We start from the raw sequence: 20,770 nt of genomic DNA on the forward strand, positions 1-20,770 counted from the left end.
TGATTGTATAAAAAAAGTGCGAGAAAAACAAGGGACTAACATTAGATGGGAGAGAGGAAACAAAAAATAATTAACAATTACAGACATTTGGCACACTAAGGTGACTGCACTAAACAGTATGAACGACAATCAAAAAATCTTGAGATTTTATTCAAGTTCAGAACATTTCAAACCATTGGAGCATTTAATGTTCCCTTTGAAATATACAATAGTGAGCTATCAGAGGCAACCATGTAATATGCAAGACCCAGCTTAAGTGCAATTGAATGCATCAAGTGGGCAGGCAGCTTCTTTAGGAAGGGATACACTGGGAGCAAATTTGTTGGCGGCAAATTTGACATGCTCATCAGTAGCCCTTGTTATCAACTCAACATTCCTGGTATGTAGCCACGCACCGGCTGAACTGTTGGATCTCCCACAGAGGTAGCAATGAATTTTACTCACTCTTGGCCATCAGAAATACCAAACCTGACAAAAATTGTAACTGGAATTAAGCAGACGCATGGAATTGCATTTACAGCTTCTGGACAAGTCCAAAATGGCAAAGATTGTGGCGTTTTTGTCTTTATGCTGCCTGCAGCACCTAGTGTACGCGGGGTGACTGAGCAGCTGGCCCACATAAGCGATAGGCTTTCTTTGGCTAACTGACATCAGCAGCAAAGTCATTAGATACTTGCCATAAGGGGTGCAAAACGGTCAAAGATATGTGCAAGTGTAATGAGCACAGTGGGCTCCCCCTGGGCTTGCCATTGTGCAGAATCCTGCTCGATCAGTTTCCCTTCCTTTTAAGAAAAAATCACAGAACAAACAATACAGATCATCCTCAGAGATAGACAAATAATCCTAAACATATCACACTAAAACATTTCTTGTATGCACTTTGTCTACAAATTACATGATTTTTATATTTTAAAACTAAAACTTCACAATAAAGATTCCAGAATGTGCATTTTTGTGTTTTAACTGACAAAAGGGACTAATATAGTTCAAGATGGGTTGGCTGTGCAGTGTCTCACATGGGAGAAACACAAATCTCTCCAATGCATCAATCTTTGGTGTCTTTTACAGCCCACACATAGGGCCATTGCTGTGCGAGGTATGCATCAATGTCACAAATTTGCAGGACACAGAGTTGCATTGCAAATCTCCATTTCATTACGGCACAACATATAAACTTTATACTTGACAACACAGTTCAACACCATACAAGGACAGGCCTGTAATCATACGGCAGGGCACTCCATAGGAGAGCTCCGATATTGAGGCAAACGAGACACCTCCATTGGCAATGCCTGGCATGAGACTACACCTTTTTCTAACATATTAGTAAAAATGCAGACTATTGTATCTGCAACTTTTCCCTGATTCTACAGCAAACTTTGTTTTAACCAGCACCCTTGATAAACCAGCAGAATTTATATACTTCATATAACATGATCAACCACGATGTCAGAGTATTTATGCTGTAAATAAAGTATAACATTGAATGTGTTACCTCTGCATTATGTTTCTATTACTTACCATGTGTTATTACATTGATTTTAAGGAGGTATGTTGATGTTTTTACATAGATTTTATGAGGTATATTGACGTTGCTGTGGTTCTGTTCGCCGAGCTGGAAGTTTTTGTTGCAAACGTTTCGTCCCCTGTCTGGGTGACATCCTCAGTGCTTGGGAGCCTCCTGTGCAGCGCTTCTGTGGTGTTTCCTCCGGCATTTATAGTGGCCTGTCCCTGCCGCTTCCGGTTGTCAGTTTCAGCTGTCCGCTGTAGTGGCCGGTATATTGGGTCCAGGTCGATGTGTTTGTTGATGGAGTTTGTGGATGAGTGCCATGCTTCTAGGAATTCCCTGGCTGTTCTTTGTTTCGCTTGCCCTATAATGGTAGTGTTGTCCCAGTCGAATTCATGTTGCTTGTCGTCTGCGTGTGTGGCTACTACGACACGACCAGCTATCCCTAGTAGCCACACACGCAGACGACAAGCAACATGAATTTGACTGGGACAACACTACCATTATAGGGCAAGCCAAACAAAGAACAGCCAGGGAATTCCTAGAAGCATGGCACTCATCCACAAACTCCATCAACAAACACATCGACCTGGACCCAATATACCGGCCACTACAGCGGACAGCTGAAACTGACAACCGGAAGCGGCAGGGACAGGCCACTATAAATGCCGGAGGAAACACCACAGAAGCGCTGCACAGGAGGCTCCCAAGCACTGAGGATGTCACCCAGACAGGGGACGAAACGTTTGCAACAAAAACTTCCAGCTCGGCGAACAGAACCACAGCCACGAGCACCCGAGCTACAAATCTTCTCACAAACTTTGTATATTGACGTCGCGAAGCTTCATTTGGCCAGGGTTTATTGCAGTTATCCGTACGTCTTGATAATCAGGAATATTCGATCAGCCCGCACACCCCTGGTCCCAATGGTGCCGGTTTATAAAACGTTTGCAGTATTATTGTGTACAACTTTTATCGATATTTTTTCCTTCACCAGCTCATCCTGAGGCCAACTGAAATCACCTTGCTGAGATGGAGAAATGAACTAGAAGTCCTTTGGATTTCTCATATGGCAACTTCCGCAAAGGCCACCAGCAAATACACTACTAGGGACTTTGCATACGATACTTACACACTGTATCAACTTATAGACAGTTTCAGAGCACTAGCCCACAAGTATCAGAATAATATGCATTTCCAAACAACATCCCTGTCTTTTAGAATGCCAAGACACAAGTAACCAAAACATCACTGTCAGGAACAAACTTAAGTCCATACCTGGGTGTCCATACTGGCAGAGATCACATTCTTTAGGTATCCCAGGAGTCTGTGGGCTTTCACAAGATCTGCCTCTGGTGGATCCTGCATTGGGCGATAGCCTTCTACTGGGTATGTGTGGGAAGTTAAAAGAAAACAAGCTCTTTCCTAGGTCAGTAATTTATTCAAACAATAAGTAATAAAGTTAGGCAGTTACCAGATACAGAGCTGTCAGATAAGACTACCAAATTTTGTATGATGATCTAGGTCACTAATTATGTTATAATCTCAGACCAGACCACAAACTTGATGTTATAATCTGGTTAGTAACCTTTTAGTTTTAAATGAACAAAGGTGACATCTGGGAGACTACGAAGAGAATAAAGCCACAATATTTCACAAACTTTCATTAGACTTTACCATACAAGTCTGAAGAGCAATACAATCCCAACACATATACGCAATTTATTTCTAACAGCTAGAATTAACATGATAAACATAGGTCATGTGACTGAACAGCCCACGAAGCACACATCACCTAGCAAATGTGATCAGGACAGATCTCAGGGATTTCTCAGCAACTTTCCTATACAGTAATGATACAGTGGGTCATCAAATCACACTAAGCTTCATTTGGGATCACAATTCTGCACATTTGCCTAACTGTCCTTGAAAGTCTCTCTCAGGAGCCATTCAGTCATGGACTGTGGCAATGACTGTGCCCGTTCTGCCTGGTGAGCCTCTACTCCTGGATCAATGATCCCCTAGAGTCCAAAGACAGCTCTCCTGAACTTATGCACAGGCACAACTCCAGCTGGATGTGTCCCTGAGTATTCCATGAGCTCTGATCTTGATCTGTTTTATCCAGAAAACACTGTACACAGGCCTTTCACCTCCCCTCTTAGCTGTAGTGGACTATTAATTATGCACAGGCATTTTCAAGCCCTTTCTTTTTTATATATAGAATCCCTACAGTGTGGAAACAGGGTCTTTGGCCCAACAAATCCACAATGACCCTCTGAAGAGTAACCCACTCAGACTCATTCCCCCTACCCGATATTTATTCCTGACTAATGCATGTAACCCACACATCCCTGATGTGCTGATTCATAGCTAATTCACCTTACCTGCACATCTTCGCACTGTGGGAGGAAACCCACGCTTTCACAACTTGAGGTTTGCATGACTTATCACAACTTCCAAGTGCAGGTCAGTCTAACCAACACTGTTGCTTCTTGGGCTGTCTCACTTTGAACCTGAGATGTGGATCAAGATGACCAGTAGGAAGAGCAACAGAAGCTATCTGTTTTTTATGGACCTACATCTCTACAGGAGAAAGGGAGGCAGTGAAAGAAGAGCTGCAGCTCTCAAGAAGTGTTTGCAGCACAGGTTTGCAGGGAGAGGATAAGCTTTCGCGAAATGTCCTAATGCCAGTGTTTCAGGAGGCTCAGGAAACATTGGTAGACAGTGACAGAAATTTGCAGCTCCTGAAAGAAGACCTGCTGACTTATGGAGCTGGTGGCTGATAAAATTGCCATTGTCCTGAAGTCTAGATCCTTCCAGGTCTCTCGCAAGAACATTTACAGGAACTTTCACTTAGTAGCTCAGACATTCATAAGGTTTATTTACCAAGGCAGATTATTGTCTCAGCTCTGCTAGTGGTGGTGCCAGTTAGCCAGCGATCACTTGAGTTTGTGCTCTGGCTGACTTCTTCTCGGTGCAGGATGTAGGGGATTCTGGAATGGCAATGCTGTTAGATGTCAAGTAAAGATGGTTTGATTCTTTGTTGGTGATGATCATTGCCTGTTACTGTGTGGCATGAATGTTATGGGGGTTCATCTCAACAAGGACTGGGTGAGGGCCACTACTATTTCAATTATCATGGACATTCTGCTCAAGTACTGTGAACAAAGCCTCTGACAACTTATTGACATCTGTTCCTGTCATGCTTCCAAACCGATAATTGCTGCTTTGCTTTTATTCTGTTTTCACTGGGGAGTTTCAGAAAACCCCAGGTGCCCACTGTTACAATTGTAAAAACCATGTTAATATCAGAATCGTTGAGTCATACAGCACCAAAACAGACCTTTCCATCCAACCAGTCTGCACCGTCCATGTTCCCAAACTAAACTAATCCTACCGTTGACATTTGGCCCATAGCCCTCCAGACCTTTCTTATTCATGAACTTACCCAAATGTCTTTTAAACGCTTTAACTGTCCCTGCATCCATCGCTTTCTCTGGCAGTTCATTTCACACTCAAACCAGTCTCTGTTTAAAAAAAAAATTGTCCCTCACGTCTTTTTTAAATCGTTTTCCTCTCACCTTAAAAATATGCCTCTAGTTTTGAACTCCCCCACTAGGGAAAATACCTTTGTCATTCACCTTATCTATACCCTTCAACAAGGTCACTCCTCAACCTCCTACGCTACACAATTAAAAATGAGAAGGTTGAAAATGCCAACTCATTTCTCCCAAACAAAAACAAAATCCTGTAGGAACTACAATAGGGTTAGGGTAGCATATGCAGAGAGAAACAGAGTTAACATTTCAAATCCAAAAGAACCCCTCTTCAGAAGTGAGTTGTTCGCGCACTGTCTGATGTGCTGCAGTTAAACACACAAGTCAGCTTGGAACTGGCTTCACCTACACATAGCCAATTTTTCTACATTTACACCTGCTCATCCACCCCACTCCCAAATGTACAAGCTCCTGCAAATTTAAAATTTACCTTTTACGCAGAGACTGATGCTTAGCTAAGTGGGATGCCCCCCAACAAAAAAAAACTTGTATTCATATTTATGACCTCATAACTGATAAAAGAGTATTGAAGTGTTATCACTGTTATAAGGCAGGAAATGAGGCAATTATTTTGTGCACAAAGGAAACTTCTACAAATAGAAAAATCGGATAATGACCATACAATCTATTTTTCAATAGTGTTTCAGGGATAAATGTTGGCCAGGACATCAGGCTCTGAGCTCTTCTTCCAAATAGTGTGATGGGACCTTTTACACCTACCTGACAGGACAAAAGAGGCCTCGACTTATCTCATTCAAAAGATGGCATTTTCTACAGTGCAGCGTTCCTTCTGTCCTGCATGGGACTATCAGCCTGACATTTTATAATGAAGTCCTGAAGCAGGATTTGAAACCTTACCTCTGATGGGGAGATCAGAATTCAGCCATGACTGACATAACAGAAGTGCAGTCAGTGCTAGACAAATACAAACCCACTTGAAACTCTATTGCTTTCTCAGCAGTTTGAGAGTTGGTATCCAGAAGTATCAGGGACAAGAGCACCAAAAAACCTCAATTCCACTCAGCTTCCTTGCCCTCAAAACTAATCTGTATGCCATGTCATTGATATGGTAATCAATGCAGTAAAATCACTGCTGCACATAAAATTTAAAATTTAAAATTTTCAGCAGAGAACAAACAATAAAAGCAATAGTACATGGCACGTGTGGCCAACAGTTCTGTGCCTAGTCAAATGACAGATACTCCACACCCTCACAATGCAATGCACCTACTGAAAAGGATATCGGAGTGGCCGGCTCCCAAAGTTGAATGCCACTGATTCTTTGAAGGATAGACTGATTGCTGGGAAGTAGGCTATTCCAGGACCCAATCTGATGTCTTGAAATGCATTTCCCAAGGAGATCCCATTTCTGGAAAAGGAGGGTCCAGAATATCAGTGAATGTGCATTCTTGGCCTGAAACCAGTACAAATCCAGTACCAAATTATCACTCATGAATCACCAGTGAGAAACTGTGTCAAAGGCACGCCATATTTCAGGGAAATTACACAAAAAAAACTTTTAATCCAATGTAAAAAAAAACTGGTATAACAGTCAACCCCATCCCAAAATTTCCAACCCCAAAAAACCGAGATCTACATTTTGATAGGTTTCAAACCACCAGGTGAATTTGCCCAAGCTTCAGTTCCCCAGTGAGTGGTTAGGTGAGAAAGACAAGGAGACAAACAAACAGACAGACAGAAAGGAGAGGGACAGGGGTTAAGACATTCATGTCCTTTTCCTGGCTTTAGCATGCCAAAGAGAAGCTTCGTGTAGCAATGCTGGCTTCAACACCTTTACAAATGAAGCAGTTTGTTATATGTTCAGGACTCGATTCATTTATCCTAAGTTTATCATGCATTTGTTTTTATGATCTGCATTGCTTCAGAGATGGCAGACAGGCTTCTCTATTGGACAGTGCTGTTTAAATCAAGCAGAAAGAACTCAGGAATTGGTGTTTTCACTGAGCATTTGCTGGAACTGACATAGTTGCAACCTCTGAGGAAATAGCTTTCATTTAAATTCTGCATTCATTGGGACAGCATATCACCACCACCTACACAGCACATAGTTAAGAATAAGCTCCAGACAAGGGTGCAGCTGGCACTGAAGTTATTTAAAGCAGTCGAGGTGTCCAGAGGGAAGGGATACCAAATGTCACATTCCACAAAATCACACTGTAACTACTTAAAGTAGCTTTCAATGTACCAGGTTATGGCACACAAAGCATCTGCTGTGATTAGGCCAGTATGTAACTGGATTATACTGATCATGTAGTTAACAAATAGTTTGTAATTAGAATCTAAACATGGATGCCATGCGAAAAGCTTCTCACAGAAAGAATGCAATTATTCAAATAGTACTGTCGTTAAAATAACTGCAAGGTGCCAGTTATTCAGCCATGTAATTTACGTCATTGTAACTTAACAAAAGCCATCAGGAAAATATTATCCTTTCTTCATCTCTCTCTGTACATGCCTCTTGACCTGCTGAATCTTTTCATCTTCTGTTTTAATACGGTTCAACATGCAGAGGACTCTCAGGGGAATATTCAAAGACCATTCACCAATTGTTCGGAATTTCTCATCAGGCACTGATCCTCCTCCTCACCAAGTGCTGATTTACTAACAGATTTTCTTCCTCCATTCTCTAATTCTCCCTAAAAAACAATGACTCCTTCTTGAATATGCTAGCATCAACTGGTAGCAGTTTTATTTGGTATTTCACATTAATAAAAGTATTGGGGAATCAACGGTTACAAGCCTCCATTTTAAATCTCCATCTAACAATAATAATTTGTCTTACAAGTTCAAAATGGAAGTCACAGTGACCATGTGACCTGGGAAATCAGAACTACAATAACCCTGTAGTTCTGATTTCCCAGGCAATAACAATGAATAGAATACTGATAAATGTTTAGCTTTAACATAAGAAGATGAAGAAATATTATAAATCAATAATGATGAGAACTTAAAGTTGGAAACATTATTTGTGGGAAATAAAAAATATTAAATTTGTTATCCACATAAGGGTTATAAAATATGCTGCTTTTTTGCTAAAATTCAGAGATCTCTCATTAATCCATCTAGGGATATCTTGATTGATAATCTGGACTACAGAGTATTGATCTCTCGCCGGCTTAATCTAAATAAAGTAAGTTTTAATCTTGAAATTTTTCTCTGGTCCAAGACTTTCTTTTTGAGTCAACAATGCAATATCTTTCTAAGCAATCAATTAATGTCACATTATTTTACCAATGTGCATAGAATGTCATAAAATCATAGTCCTACAGCACGGCCCTTTGGCCCAAACTGGTCCATGCTGACTAAAGTGTCCATCTGCTCTAACCCTATTTCCCTGCACTTAGCCCATATCCTTCTAAAATCTTTCCTATCCATGTATTTGTCAAAATGCCTTTTAAATGTTGTTAATGTACCTGCCTCAAACACTTCCACCAGCCGCTCATTCCATATACGTACCACCCTATGTGTAAAAACGTTGCTCCTCGGGTTCCCTTCTTTTCTTTCTCCTCCAATTTTAAACTGATGCCCTCTAATCTTCAATTACCCAATCCTGGGAAAACATGTGTATTCACCCTATCCATGCCTCTCTTGATCTTAAACACTTCTATAAGATGTAGTGAGAAAATGAATTCAGCAGATCAGCTCCAAACAAACAAAACGAAATGGTCCAGAATCATTCAGCTTTTTAACAAGTCCCAACAGGAGCATGCCCTCATGTCTGGTTTAGACATTGCAGGGCTGCAGGGAAAGCGAGGGGGAGTGGGTGTCACTAAATTCTCTTGCAGAGAGCTAGCAAGGGATTGAAGGGCTGAAAGGCCTTTTGTACTATGACCATTCTATGATTCTTGATTCTGTTAATCATGGTGGAGTATAGCTCCTTAAGCACTGTGCAGCTCCAGAATTAGAATTCCTTCTTGGGATGTAGGCAACATAGTTAAGACTATGATTTATTGCTTGTCCCTATTTACTCAAACTGAGCTACTCTCAAGATCACTTAACAGGGCAGTTCATGAAGAATCAGTCACATTGATAGCAGACTAAAATTGCACATAGATCAGACCAGAAAAGCAAGAAAAGATTACCTTCCGTGAAGGAGATCAGTGATCCAGTTAGGTCTTTAGGACAACCCAGAAACGACAGTTATTTTCATCAAGACAGTCTCTATCATTAACAGCACACATGGTTACTTGAATGTGATTGTTCCATTACTCACAATGGTCTAACATGGTTGTCACTGTTCATCGAACAACTACTTGAACAAACCTAATCACCGAGGACCTTGGCTAAGTTTGTATTTAGTTCAATAGTTCGCAGCTTTTGTCCTTCTCCTCTGGAATCGATTCTCCATCCCACAAGGACCATTTTCTGTAATGGTCCAAATGACATGTGGCCAAGACTGCTGTCTCACTTTGGAAGTATCTCTGGATATGTAAACAGCAATGCTCCCCAGTTAAGACCTTTACCAGTAAAGAAAAGCTGACCTCCATCATTGACGGGTATATATGAGATTACGAACAAGAGCTTCAGTATATAGTCCAGTACGATCTAATGTTTTCCACCACTTGCAGTATATTAGATATAGCTGTTAAGGACCCCCTGAATCATTCTCTGCTCTACAACACTCATATGTATTTACGTTATACAATTAGCCAATGTTTCTGATCTCAGTTTCAGCAAACCCGAGAGATTCAACACTGAGACAACACAATAAGTAAGCTGTACTCACAAGCAGAATGCAATCTTCCCTTCGTCCAGGTCTATCACACATGTGACAATATCACCGGCTGCCCAAGCCTACAGGTAAAATACACTGAATTATAAAAACATACATTTGAAAGAAAAGATTAAGTTTCCTTTCTGCACAAAGAATGTATCAGTACACCCGGTAATGTAAATAACAAGTTGGAGAATATGTTGCTCGCTACTCTATCTCCTAGTTTTGCAAATCTTTAGGATATTTTTGGGTGAGCACAGGCTCAGACAAGTTACCTTGCACAGGATAACTTGAGAATAGTTCTTTGTGGTACCATCCTGGTCACTGTGTATGCACGCTCGCTTCTTAATGTAAAAACTGCCAAAGCATCTGCAACTTTTTCCTTTTACAAGTATGCATCCAATTCCCTTTGAAAGTTTTTACTAAATCTGCTTCCGCCTTTCAGATAATGCTTTCCAGATCACAAGTCAATATGCAAAAACATTTCCCTCATGTTGCCACAGGTTCTTTTGGAAACCTTAACCTTCTTCCACTACTTCTTATTTATTCCTCAAAATAAGAACATAGAAAAGAACATAAGAACTAGCAGGAGAAGTAGGCCATCTGGCCCTTCGAGCCTGCTCAGCCACACAATATGATCATGGCCGATCTTTTCATTGCCTTAGCTCCATTTACCCGTCCTCGTGCCATAACCTTTCATTCCTTTACTGTTCAAAAGGGAATTCCACAGATTCACAACCCTTTGGGTGAACAAGTTCCTTCTCAATTAGGTCCCAAATCTGCTCCCTGTAATTTTGAGGCTATGCCCTCTTGTCCTAGTTTCACCTGCCAGAGGAAACATCCTTTCTACCCCCATGTTATCTATTCCCTTCATAGTTTTATATGTTTCTATAAGTACCTCCCCAATTCTTCTAAACTCCAATGAATATAATCCTAGACTCCTTAGTCTCTCCTCGTAAGCCAACCAAAATATTCTCACCAAAACAGGTGAGAATTTTGTACAATCTAGAAAATCTCCCCTTGAACTTTTCTGCTGTATGGTAGCAATCTCAACCTTAAGTCTCCTCATCTTATGGTACCCATAAGTCATCACATATTTTTCTTTATCGGAAGTATAAACTGAAATGGAAGTTGGACTGTTACAACTGGAAAACCAGGAAGGTTGCAACTGAAATTCAAGTAAACTTCAAATTCATTTGAATTTCAAGCTTTGCATTTTACTGAGCTAGAAGCAGCTAGAAGCACTGAGGCAAAGGTGAGGACTGAGCAGCATCGAGAATCTTTTGATTTAAGGAAATTCTAATTGTTTGAGCTGCGTTGTTGAAAGCTGTAATTGCAAAGTGGAAACGACATCCAGATCCTGCAGACAGAAAGCAAACATCTCATCCACCCTCTCACCACATGGGAAAGACAGAAAACCAAGCAAGCTTAACGTAACTTGTACAAGGAAAGATCTTAGTTCACGTGATCAACCATTAAAATGAAGAACAATCACCACTCTACTGACAACAGCATTGCAAACTTCAAATGAATGTGAGGAAAATAACTTTTCACCAAAAGTCTGGATTTTTAATTTTCAGAATTTTATCCTGTCTATATTGTTTTTCATCCATAGAAATTGTCTGTCAATTGTCTACCCTAATCATAATTTTCAATCTGTGCACATTTATGTGCACAAATGTGCTTGCAGTTTTGAAGGGGCATAGTTTGAATTACACAAATCTTTCCCTCTCCCGGTTCCTGTTAAAGTTGTATAACAATGTATAATTAATTTTTATTGTTACTGAAGAAACCGAGCGCAAATTGTTTCTGCATTAAGCAATAGGCAAATTGGTCATTCTGGAGGCTTCACTGGGATTCTATACATTTATGATGGCTTGTGATCAGTAGGGAGCAATTATCAGTGCACAGTTAGGTTTCAAGTAAATTTCTTTTGCAGTTTTTATAAGCTTCAATATCCTTCTTAAAATACAGTGCTCAGAACTGAATACAATATTTCAGATGGGGGTCAAGCCAAAAATTTATCATTGAGCATAATCTGTTTGCCTGTTGATACAGGCCAGCAGCCCAGCAGTTTTTTAAACCGTCTTGGAGAAAGCGAGGACAGCTGATGCTGGAGCTCAGAATGGAGTGTAGATGGTGCTGGAAAAGCGCAGCAAGTCAGGTAGCATCCAAGGAGCAGTAGAGTTGTTGTTTCGAGCATAAGCTCTTCCAAGAGATAAATGGTGGTGGGGGGGAATAAATGGGAAGAGGGGTGGGGCAGGGGCTGCACTGTCAAACTGGTCTTGTCATTACCTGTTTGTCATTTCAAAGAGCCCAGAACCTAGCATTACCCAGTACATCCAAGTGACTCTTCCACCTCATTTATCTCTCAGCCCCCTTGGGCACCCCTGACATTCCTGATGAAGAGCTTATGCTCAAAACACTTTTTGACTTTTAAAAGAGAACGAGCGGCTGTGTGAACAGTGTTTACAATAAGTGTCAGGTTACTACTTCCAAAACATGCAGCAATCCTTGGTTTCAAAACAGTTGTTTTCTTATTTCACAAGTCCACGATCAAAAATATAGAAAAATGATAATACACATGATATTTATAAGCAATATAGATAAGAATGTGGGGTAATGTTAAGTGTCAATAATAAGTATACTGTTTTGGATACTGTTGGAAAGATAGGAGGAACCTACTTGAGGAAAGCCACACCGGACCGGTTTCTGGCATCAATCCTGGCTCTGTGGCTCAGAATTGAAGGGGGGAGAATAGGAGCGCAATAGTGGTAGGAGATCCAAAGCTTAGAGAAACAGACAGGTGATTCTGTTGTCACAAACGAGGCTCCCAGATGGTACGTTGCCCTCTTTGTGCCAGGGTGGGATGTCTTGGATCAAGTCTACAGTATTCTAAAGGGAGAGGGTGAGCAGCCATAAGTCGTGGTACACATAACTAGGAAAAGGGATGAGGACTTGAAAAAGTGAATATCGGGAGTTAGGTTGGAAGGTAAAAGGCTGGATGAGCAGAGTAATAATTTCAGGATTGCTACCAGTGCCACGTGCTAGAGGCTAGGAATAGAGAGCGAGTGCAGATGAACAATGGCGACAGAGCTAGTATAGGAGGGAGGGCTTCAGATGTGTGGATCATTGGGATACCTTCTAGGGAAGGTGGGACCTGTACCAGGAGGACAGGTTGCACTTGAACCAGAGGGGCACCAATATCCTGGGCAGGTGGTTTGCTAGAGCTCTTCCAGTAGGGTTTAAAACGAATTGGGTAGGGGCACAGAACCAGACGTACAGATCAGATGATGGAATGGCTGGTGAACAGGCAGATACAGCATGCAGAGAGTCTGTGAGGAAGGATAGACAGTTGATAGAGGGAATTTGCAGTCAGTGAGATGGTTGAAGTGTGTCTATTTTAACACAAGTGTCAGGAATAAGGGTGGTGAACTTAACAGCATGATTTAGTACTTGGAGCTATGATGTTGTGGCCATTACAGAGACTTGGATATCACAGGGACAGGAATTGTTGGATGTTCTGGATTTTAGATATTTCAAAAGGAATAGGGAGGAAGGTATAAGAGATAGGGGAATGGCATTGCTAATCAGGGATAGCTGCAGAAAGAGAGGTCATCGAGGAGGGTTTGTCTACTGAGTCAGTATGGGTGTCAGAAACAAGAAAAGGAGCAGTCATCTTATGGGAGTTTTCTATAGACACCCCAATAGCAATAGAAACAGAGGAGCAGATTGGGAGGCAGATTTTGGAAAGGTGCAAAAGTAACAGGGTTGTTGTCATGGGTGACTTCAACTTTCTTAATATTGATTGGAACCTCTTTAGTGCAAATGGTTTGGATGGAGCAGATTTTGTCAGGTGTGTCCCAGGAAGGAATCCTGACTCAGTATGTAGATAGGCCACCGAGAGGGGAAGCCATATTGGATTTGATGCCTGGTCAGGAACCACACCAGGTGTCAGATCTCTCAGTGGGACAGTATTTCAATGAAAATAATCACAATTCCCTGACATTTACTATAGTCATGGAGAGAGATAGGAGCAGATGGTATGGAAAAGTATTTAATTGGGGGAGGGAGAAGTACAATGCTATTAGGCAGAAACTGTGGAGCATAAATTTGGAACTGATACCCTCAGAGAAATACAAGGTAGAAATGTGGAGGTTGTTCAGGGAACACTTGCTGCAAGTGCTGGATAGGTTTGTCCCACTGAGGCAAGGAAGGGATGTTAGGGTGAAGGAACCTGGACGACAAGAGATGTGGAACATCTAGTCAAGAGAAAGAAGAAAGCTTACTCAAGGCTGAGAAAGCAAGCATCAGACAGGGCTCTAGGTTACAGTGTAGCCAGGAAGGAACTGAAGAATAGACTGAGGAGAGCTAGAAGGGGGTATGCAAAACCATGGCAGGTAGAATTAAGGAAAATCCCAAATGCATTCTACACTTGTGAGGAACAAGAGGATAGCCAGAGTGAGGGTAGGACCGATCAGGGATAGTGGAGGGACGTTGTGCCTGGAGTTGGAGGTGGTAGGGGAGGTCCTTAATGAACACTTTGCTTCAGTATTCACTAGTGAGAGGGACCTTCTCATTTGTGAGGACAGTATGAAACAGCCTGACATGCTTGAACAGGTTGACACTAAGAAGGAGGATTTGCTGGAAATTTTGAAGAACATGTGGATAGATAAGTCCCTTGGGCCAGTTGGGATGTACTGAAGGTTACTACAGGAAGTGAGAGAAGAGATTGCTGCACCTTGGACAACAATCTCTGTGTCCTCACTGTCCACTGGAGTACTGCCAAATGATTGGACTGTGGCAAATATTATTCAAGAAAGGGAATAGGGATAATGCTGGGAATTACAGAAAAGTCAGTCAAAAGTCAGTGGTGGGCAAATTATTGGAAAGAATTCTGAGAGACAGGATTTATGATTACTTGGAAAAGCATTGTTTGATTCGAGACATTCAGCACGGCTTTGAGAGGAGCAGGTCATGCCTCACAGTCTTATTGTATTCTTTGAGGATGTGACAAAACACACTGATGAAGGTAGAGCAGTAGATGTGGTGTTACCTGGATTTTAGCAAGACTTTTGATAAAAGTCAGAAGGTAAGGAAGCATGGATACAGGGAAATTTGACTGTGTGGATACAGAATCGGCTGGCCCATAGAAAACAGAGGGTGGTATTCAGCCTGAAGCTCAGTGACCAGTGGTGTTCCACAGGAATCTGTTCTGGGACCTCCAGTCTTTGTGATTTTTATAAATAACTTGGATGAGGAAGTGGAATGATGGGTTAGTAAGTTTGCCAATAACACAAAGGTCTATTGAGTTGTGGATAGTTTGGAGGGCTGTTGTAGGTTGCAACGGGACACTGACAAACAGAACTTGGCTGAGAAGTAGCAGATGGAGCTCAACCTGGAAAAGTGTGAAGTGATTCATTTGGGAAGGTCAAATTTGAATTCAGAATACAGGGTTAAAAGGTAGGATTCTTGACAGTGTGGAGGAAAAGGGGGATTTTGGACTGCAGGTCCATAGATCTGTCAAATTTGCCCCCCCAAGTTGATAGGGTTGTCAAGACGACTTATGGCGTGTGGCTTTCATTTGAGCCACAAGGTTATGCTGCAAGTCTATAAAGCTCTGGTTAGACCACTTGGAATAGTGTGTTCAGTTCTAGTCGCCTCATTATAGGAAGGATGGGGAAGCTTTAGAGAGAGTGCAGAGGAAATTTACCAGGATGCTGCTGGACTGGAGGGCACGTCTTATGAAGAAAGGTTGAGAGATTTTTTTCATTGGAACAAATAAGGATGAGAGGTGACTTGATAGAGGTGTATAAGATGATGAGAGACATAGATAGAATGGATAGCCAGAGACTTCTTCCCAGAGCAGAGATGGCTATCACAAGGAGGCAAAACTTTAAGGTAACTGGAGGAAGGCTTAGGGAGATGTCAGAGATAGGTTCTTCGCATAAAGAATGGTGGGTGCATGGAATGCACTGCCAACAGTGGTAGTAGAGTCAGGCCAAGTGATTAACACTGAGGAAGAACGTCTTAGGTTACAGGAATATGTCGGTGAGTTGGTCAGAATGGCAGGTCAGTGGCAAATGGAACTTAACCCTGATAAATGTGCACTTTAGGAAAATTAATAAGACAAGTGATTACTCAATGAATGGCTGGACACTATGAAGCTCAGAGCAACAAAGGGATCTCGGAGTGCTTGTCCACATATCCCTAAAAGGTCGTGGACAGCTTGACAGGGTTGTTAAGAAGTCATACAGGACACTTACCTTTCTCAACTATAGCAAGATTATAAAAACAGGGAGGTTATGTTCGAGCTGTATAAAACTGTGACTAGGCCACAGCTGGAGTCGTGTGTGGAGTTCTGATCACCTCACAATGGGAAGGATGTGATTGCACTGGAGGGACTGCAGAGGAGATCCATAGGGATGTTGCATGGAATGAAGCATTTTGGTTTTTAAGAGAAGCTTGAAGCTTGGCTGTTTTCTTTAGAGCAGAGAAGCCTGATTGAGGAGTAGAAGATTTTGAGGAACATAATAGGGTAGATAGGAAGCCCTGAACTGAATGGTCAATAACAAGGAGCCATGATTTTACAGTGAAGGGGCAGAAGGTTTAGAGGGGATGTGAGAAAAGAGTTTTTTTCCCATCTGGAGGGTGGTGTTAATCTACTTGGGAGTGGTAGAGGCAGGAAACCTCACAATCTTTCAAAAGAACCATGATAAGCACTTGAAATATCAGAACATTCATGGCTATAGGTCAAGTGTGGGAAGTGAGACTAGTGCAGATAGGTCAGCACAGGTTTAATTGGTCAAGGGGCCTCTTCTGTGTTCCATGACATGGTCTTTACAGTTGTCATTTGTTATAATATTGGCAATGGGGAGGGCAATTAGCATAAAGAAAGCTCCCACAACTTTGTGACTCACAAGCAAGAGGGTGTGAGCTACAGCAATCACATTTTTAAAACCCATTATAAATGAGTAGCAGCAACATGTATGTCAATAACTTTAAAACTGAATATTGAAAAGGAGGAGGGAAGAAAACAAAAAGGTGTGAATACTAAAAACAACCAAAGCAGTCAGCCTTAAGGCTCGGACAGCAATGGCAAGACAGGAAAATTCTAGAAGTAGAATCGGAAGGCAGATGCAATAGTGGCTGAACAATCAATACTGGACTGAAGAAAGTAAATAAGAAGGGTTCTGCTAGTCTTGGACCAGTGTAGGATGGAGAGAAGGACAGAGGACATGAAGCAGGGCATCCCACAGGACAACGTGAAGATGTTAAAGGACGCTAAGGTGGGGAGATTTTAAAGGGGATTACAGTCATAACTGAAAGATAACAAGGATGTTAAATTGAGTCACTTAGACACAAGGAGCAAACACTGCTGGGTGAGGTCAGGAATGATGTGATGGTGAACCACTGCATTTTAGATGATCTGTAGCTTGTGGAAATGGTGATTTCACTGAGTGGAGCACTGGTAAATCAAAGTACTGATAATAAAAGGCCCAAAAATGGATTTCAGCAAGAGATAAAGAGAAAGTAAGAATGGCAGGCAGGATTTAGGAATTAAACAAAAGTAGCCACATGATGTATTAAATGTCTGAAGGAAGACAAGCAGTATGTCAAGACTCCTCATCTCTGTATTCACCTGGGATAGAAGAGGGTTATGGCTAGCAAAAATAAAACACTGTAGAAATGCAACAAGTTGATGTAGGCAACTTCTATTTCAATTTTGGACACAAACAAACAGTCATAAAGAAAATAAATACAAAACTGTCAGTAAGAAATGGAGACTGAATTAGTCAATGTGCAAGCCCTGATCCAAATCTCCTTTACCCTTTACCCCATTTCACCATAAGCCACACTGGCTCAGCTTTTTATGGAATAAACTTTCAGATTTAGGTGGAAATAACTCTGTTCTTATCCACCTTTTTCAGATTCGTTCATAAATAAACAAGTCACTTACTTTTCCATAATTAGTTGTGGTGACGTTCCACTTGCGCACTCTATTCCCATCGTAGGCGTAAGAATCTGACGTATCACCAACGCCCTCCTGTTTCAGGAGATAGACAGATGTCAGGAAGACAGATTGAAAAAACTGGCAATAACTGAAGCAGCAAGTGGGTTTCCAGCAAATTTCACTTCATAGAAACCAAAATTCAGCATGAAAGATTCAGCTAATATCAGACCAAAGAGGCACCTATTAGCCTCATTCATCCTTAATGTATAGGTTAGTACAATCTTAACACACAAATGACAACAATTAGGCACCTCAAAATATTACATTAATAAAGAAACATTGTAAAGTGTAAAGGTAGAGTGTTTAGATACAGATGTTCACCTTTTTGCTTCTGAACAAATTCTTCAGTTCCAGGATTGTACTAAGTTGTTGTCTACAATCAACTCCCCCACCTCCTCAAGCTCACTACTGATCTTCTATTATATACTAGATCTGGCACAGAATTACAACAGCGAAGGAGTCACAGTCAGACAAATATAAGCCTCATGAAACTACATTCCAGTCAATTACAATCAGAAACAGCTCGCAGTAATTCCCACGAAACAGAGCAAGTTAATCCGCCACAGGGATATATAGCACAGACTCAGGCCATACAGACTAATCAGTCATATCAATGTTTATGTTCCACTGAAGCCTCCCCCATCTTTTCTCATCATAACTATGATCCCTCATGTGCTTGTCTAGCTTCCCCTTAAATACACCCATACTATTCATTTCAAGCATTCCCTATAGCGTTCTCATGACTCGTTGCATATCGGAGTTTCTTCTGAATTCCCTGTTGGATTTCTTCATGATTATCAAGATCAATAACACCTTATATCGATGAGCTCAAGTTATGTTCTTCCCCACAAGAGGGGACATTCCTTTGGTAATCACTCCGCCAAGCCCTTCCACAATGTTAAGGATTCTAACAAATCAACCTTCAGCCAGTCAATCCTTTCCTGATTAGGTATGCCTAAACACTTCTGATTTCACCCTTGCACCCTCTCTAAGGCCTCTAAATTTGTTATAATATGGTGACTAAACTGCATGTATCATTCCACCTGTGGTCAAACTAAGAGTCAATGTAGATTAAGCACAGCTTCTTGCTTTTCAATCCCACATCTTTAGAAATAACACGTAGTGCTTGTTTGGCTCTTTTGTTGTCCCCCAAAACGTTAATGATGGGCACATTTATTGAGATCCTTTTGTTTTTCGTCAGTATTTACACTTTGCAAACAATAAGTCATTTCCCTAACCTTTCCATCAAAATGGAGTACCTTACATTTAGCTGGGCTGTTCATTTGGTCCTTATATGTCTATTCAGCAAATTTATTCAGCCCTCAAGTATTCTGCACCCCCAAAACCTGTGTCATGTGCAAACTTAAGACATCTTTTAGTAATCTCAGTGAAACTACTGGAGATACAAAAGTTTATAAAATAATGAGGGATATCGATAGAGTTACTGGTACTTGTCATTTCCCGAGGATGGGGGATTTCAAGACTAGGGGGCGCATTTTTAAGGCGAGAGGATAGAGATTTAAAAAACACAATGAGTGGCAATTTTTTTTTAAAAACAGAGTGGTTTGCATGTGGAATGAACTTGCTGAGGAAGTGGTGGATGTGGATACAATTACAATGTTGAAAAGACATTTGGATAAGTAAATGAATAGGTAAGGGCTGGAGGGATATAAACCAGGAGCAGGCAGGTGGGATTAGTTTAGTTTAGGATTATGTTTGGCATGGACTGGTTGGACCGAAAGGTCTGTTTCCACGCTGTATGACTCTATAACTCTGTAACCAGGCCGACGCTGCTTTTTGTATCACTGGGAAATTGCAAGAGAATTAATCACAGTCCAACACAGCTCTCTATAATTCCTGAGAATTAATGAGAGTCATCAGACACAGTTCTCTGTAACTCTTGTGGAACAGAGAAAGTTGGCCATAATCAGACACAGCTCTTTTAATCCCTGTGAAGCAGTATAAGAACTAGTTACAAATACAATCCACGTGAAAAAGTGCGAGTTTATCACCCAGATACAGCTCTCCATAATCCTAATGAAAAAATGTAAGAATTAATTATAATCTGAAACAGCGCTCTGCAAATCCTGTGAATATTATGAAAATTAGTCAGTCTGATACAATTTTACATAACACCAGTTTAATAGTGTGGGTTAGTTGTAGTCAGACTGACACAGTTCTCCATAATCCTAGCATTACAGTGTGAAAGTTAGTCAGTCACACAGTACGATCTGTAATTCCCATGAAATGGAATGTGATTTGTCAGAGTCAGCCACGGATCTCTCCAATTATGCGAAAGAGAGAGATTTAATCACAGTCTGACACAACTCTCTGTAATCCCTGCAAAACAGTGAGAGTTAATCACAGTCAAGCACAACTCTTTGCAATCCGTGAAACAGTGATAGAAATAATCAGTCAGATACAACTTTCTTTAATCCATGTAAAGCAGCACAATAACAAACCACACAAGTCTCATCAAATTCCCTGGAGTCTATGTGAACCTGTCCTTTACTCTATTTGCTGGGGGGAAAAAAAAGTATATATGTGAACAGATTAAAATTCCCACTTTGCTCCACCCATTCTGAAATGAACCTTTTTTGAACAAAAGAATTGGCACAAATGGATATCTATAATCTTCTCGGTTTTGCACAAAGTGCACTGAGGATTTGATGAACTAGAAAAAGTCTTACAATCAGTGAAGGTATAAAGCTTAGGTGACACCAAAATGGGAAAAGCCTGACATGTAGCAGCATTTGCTGAACAGAAGTAGTATTTGACAACCAAAGGAAACTAAGAAATTAAGACTGAACAGCAGCAGCAAATAAAAATCAGTCAGTCCACCAGACTCCTTTCAGCTTCCTATGGCTCATGCTTTACAGTTAATCAAGTAAACGCCAGTTCATCCAGGCCTCAGGTGTTCAAATTCTAACTTGCTCATAGTTACCCTCCCATGCTTG

At 41.1% G+C, this 20,770-nt stretch overlaps 1 protein-coding gene across 3 annotated transcripts in view; it reads right to left on the reverse strand.

Annotated features, from left to right (window-relative positions):
- Window positions 1-20,770, reverse strand: part of rnf123 (ring finger protein 123) — a 390,439-nt gene that overhangs the window by 336,893 nt on the left and 32,776 nt on the right. For all 3 annotated transcript variants that reach the window (XM_087994538.1, XM_087994539.1, XM_087994537.1), the window contains exons 8-12: window positions 17,760-17,846; window positions 9,812-9,879; window positions 6,305-6,433; window positions 2,786-2,897; window positions 678-782 (exon numbers count right to left, since the gene is read on the reverse strand). In XM_087994538.1, coding sequence (XP_087850664.1) covers window positions 678-782; window positions 2,786-2,897; window positions 6,305-6,433; window positions 9,812-9,879; window positions 17,760-17,846 — 501 coding nt within the window. The remainder of the gene's footprint in view (window positions 1-677; window positions 783-2,785; window positions 2,898-6,304; window positions 6,434-9,811; window positions 9,880-17,759; window positions 17,847-20,770) is intronic.

The sequence above is a fragment of the Chiloscyllium plagiosum genome, unplaced genomic scaffold (genome assembly GCF_037043375.1).
Source record: "Chiloscyllium plagiosum isolate Xiang-an unplaced genomic scaffold, Cpla_swu_hap1 HiC_scaffold_14, whole genome shotgun sequence".
NCBI lineage: Eukaryota > Metazoa > Chordata > Chondrichthyes > Orectolobiformes > Hemiscylliidae > Chiloscyllium > Chiloscyllium plagiosum.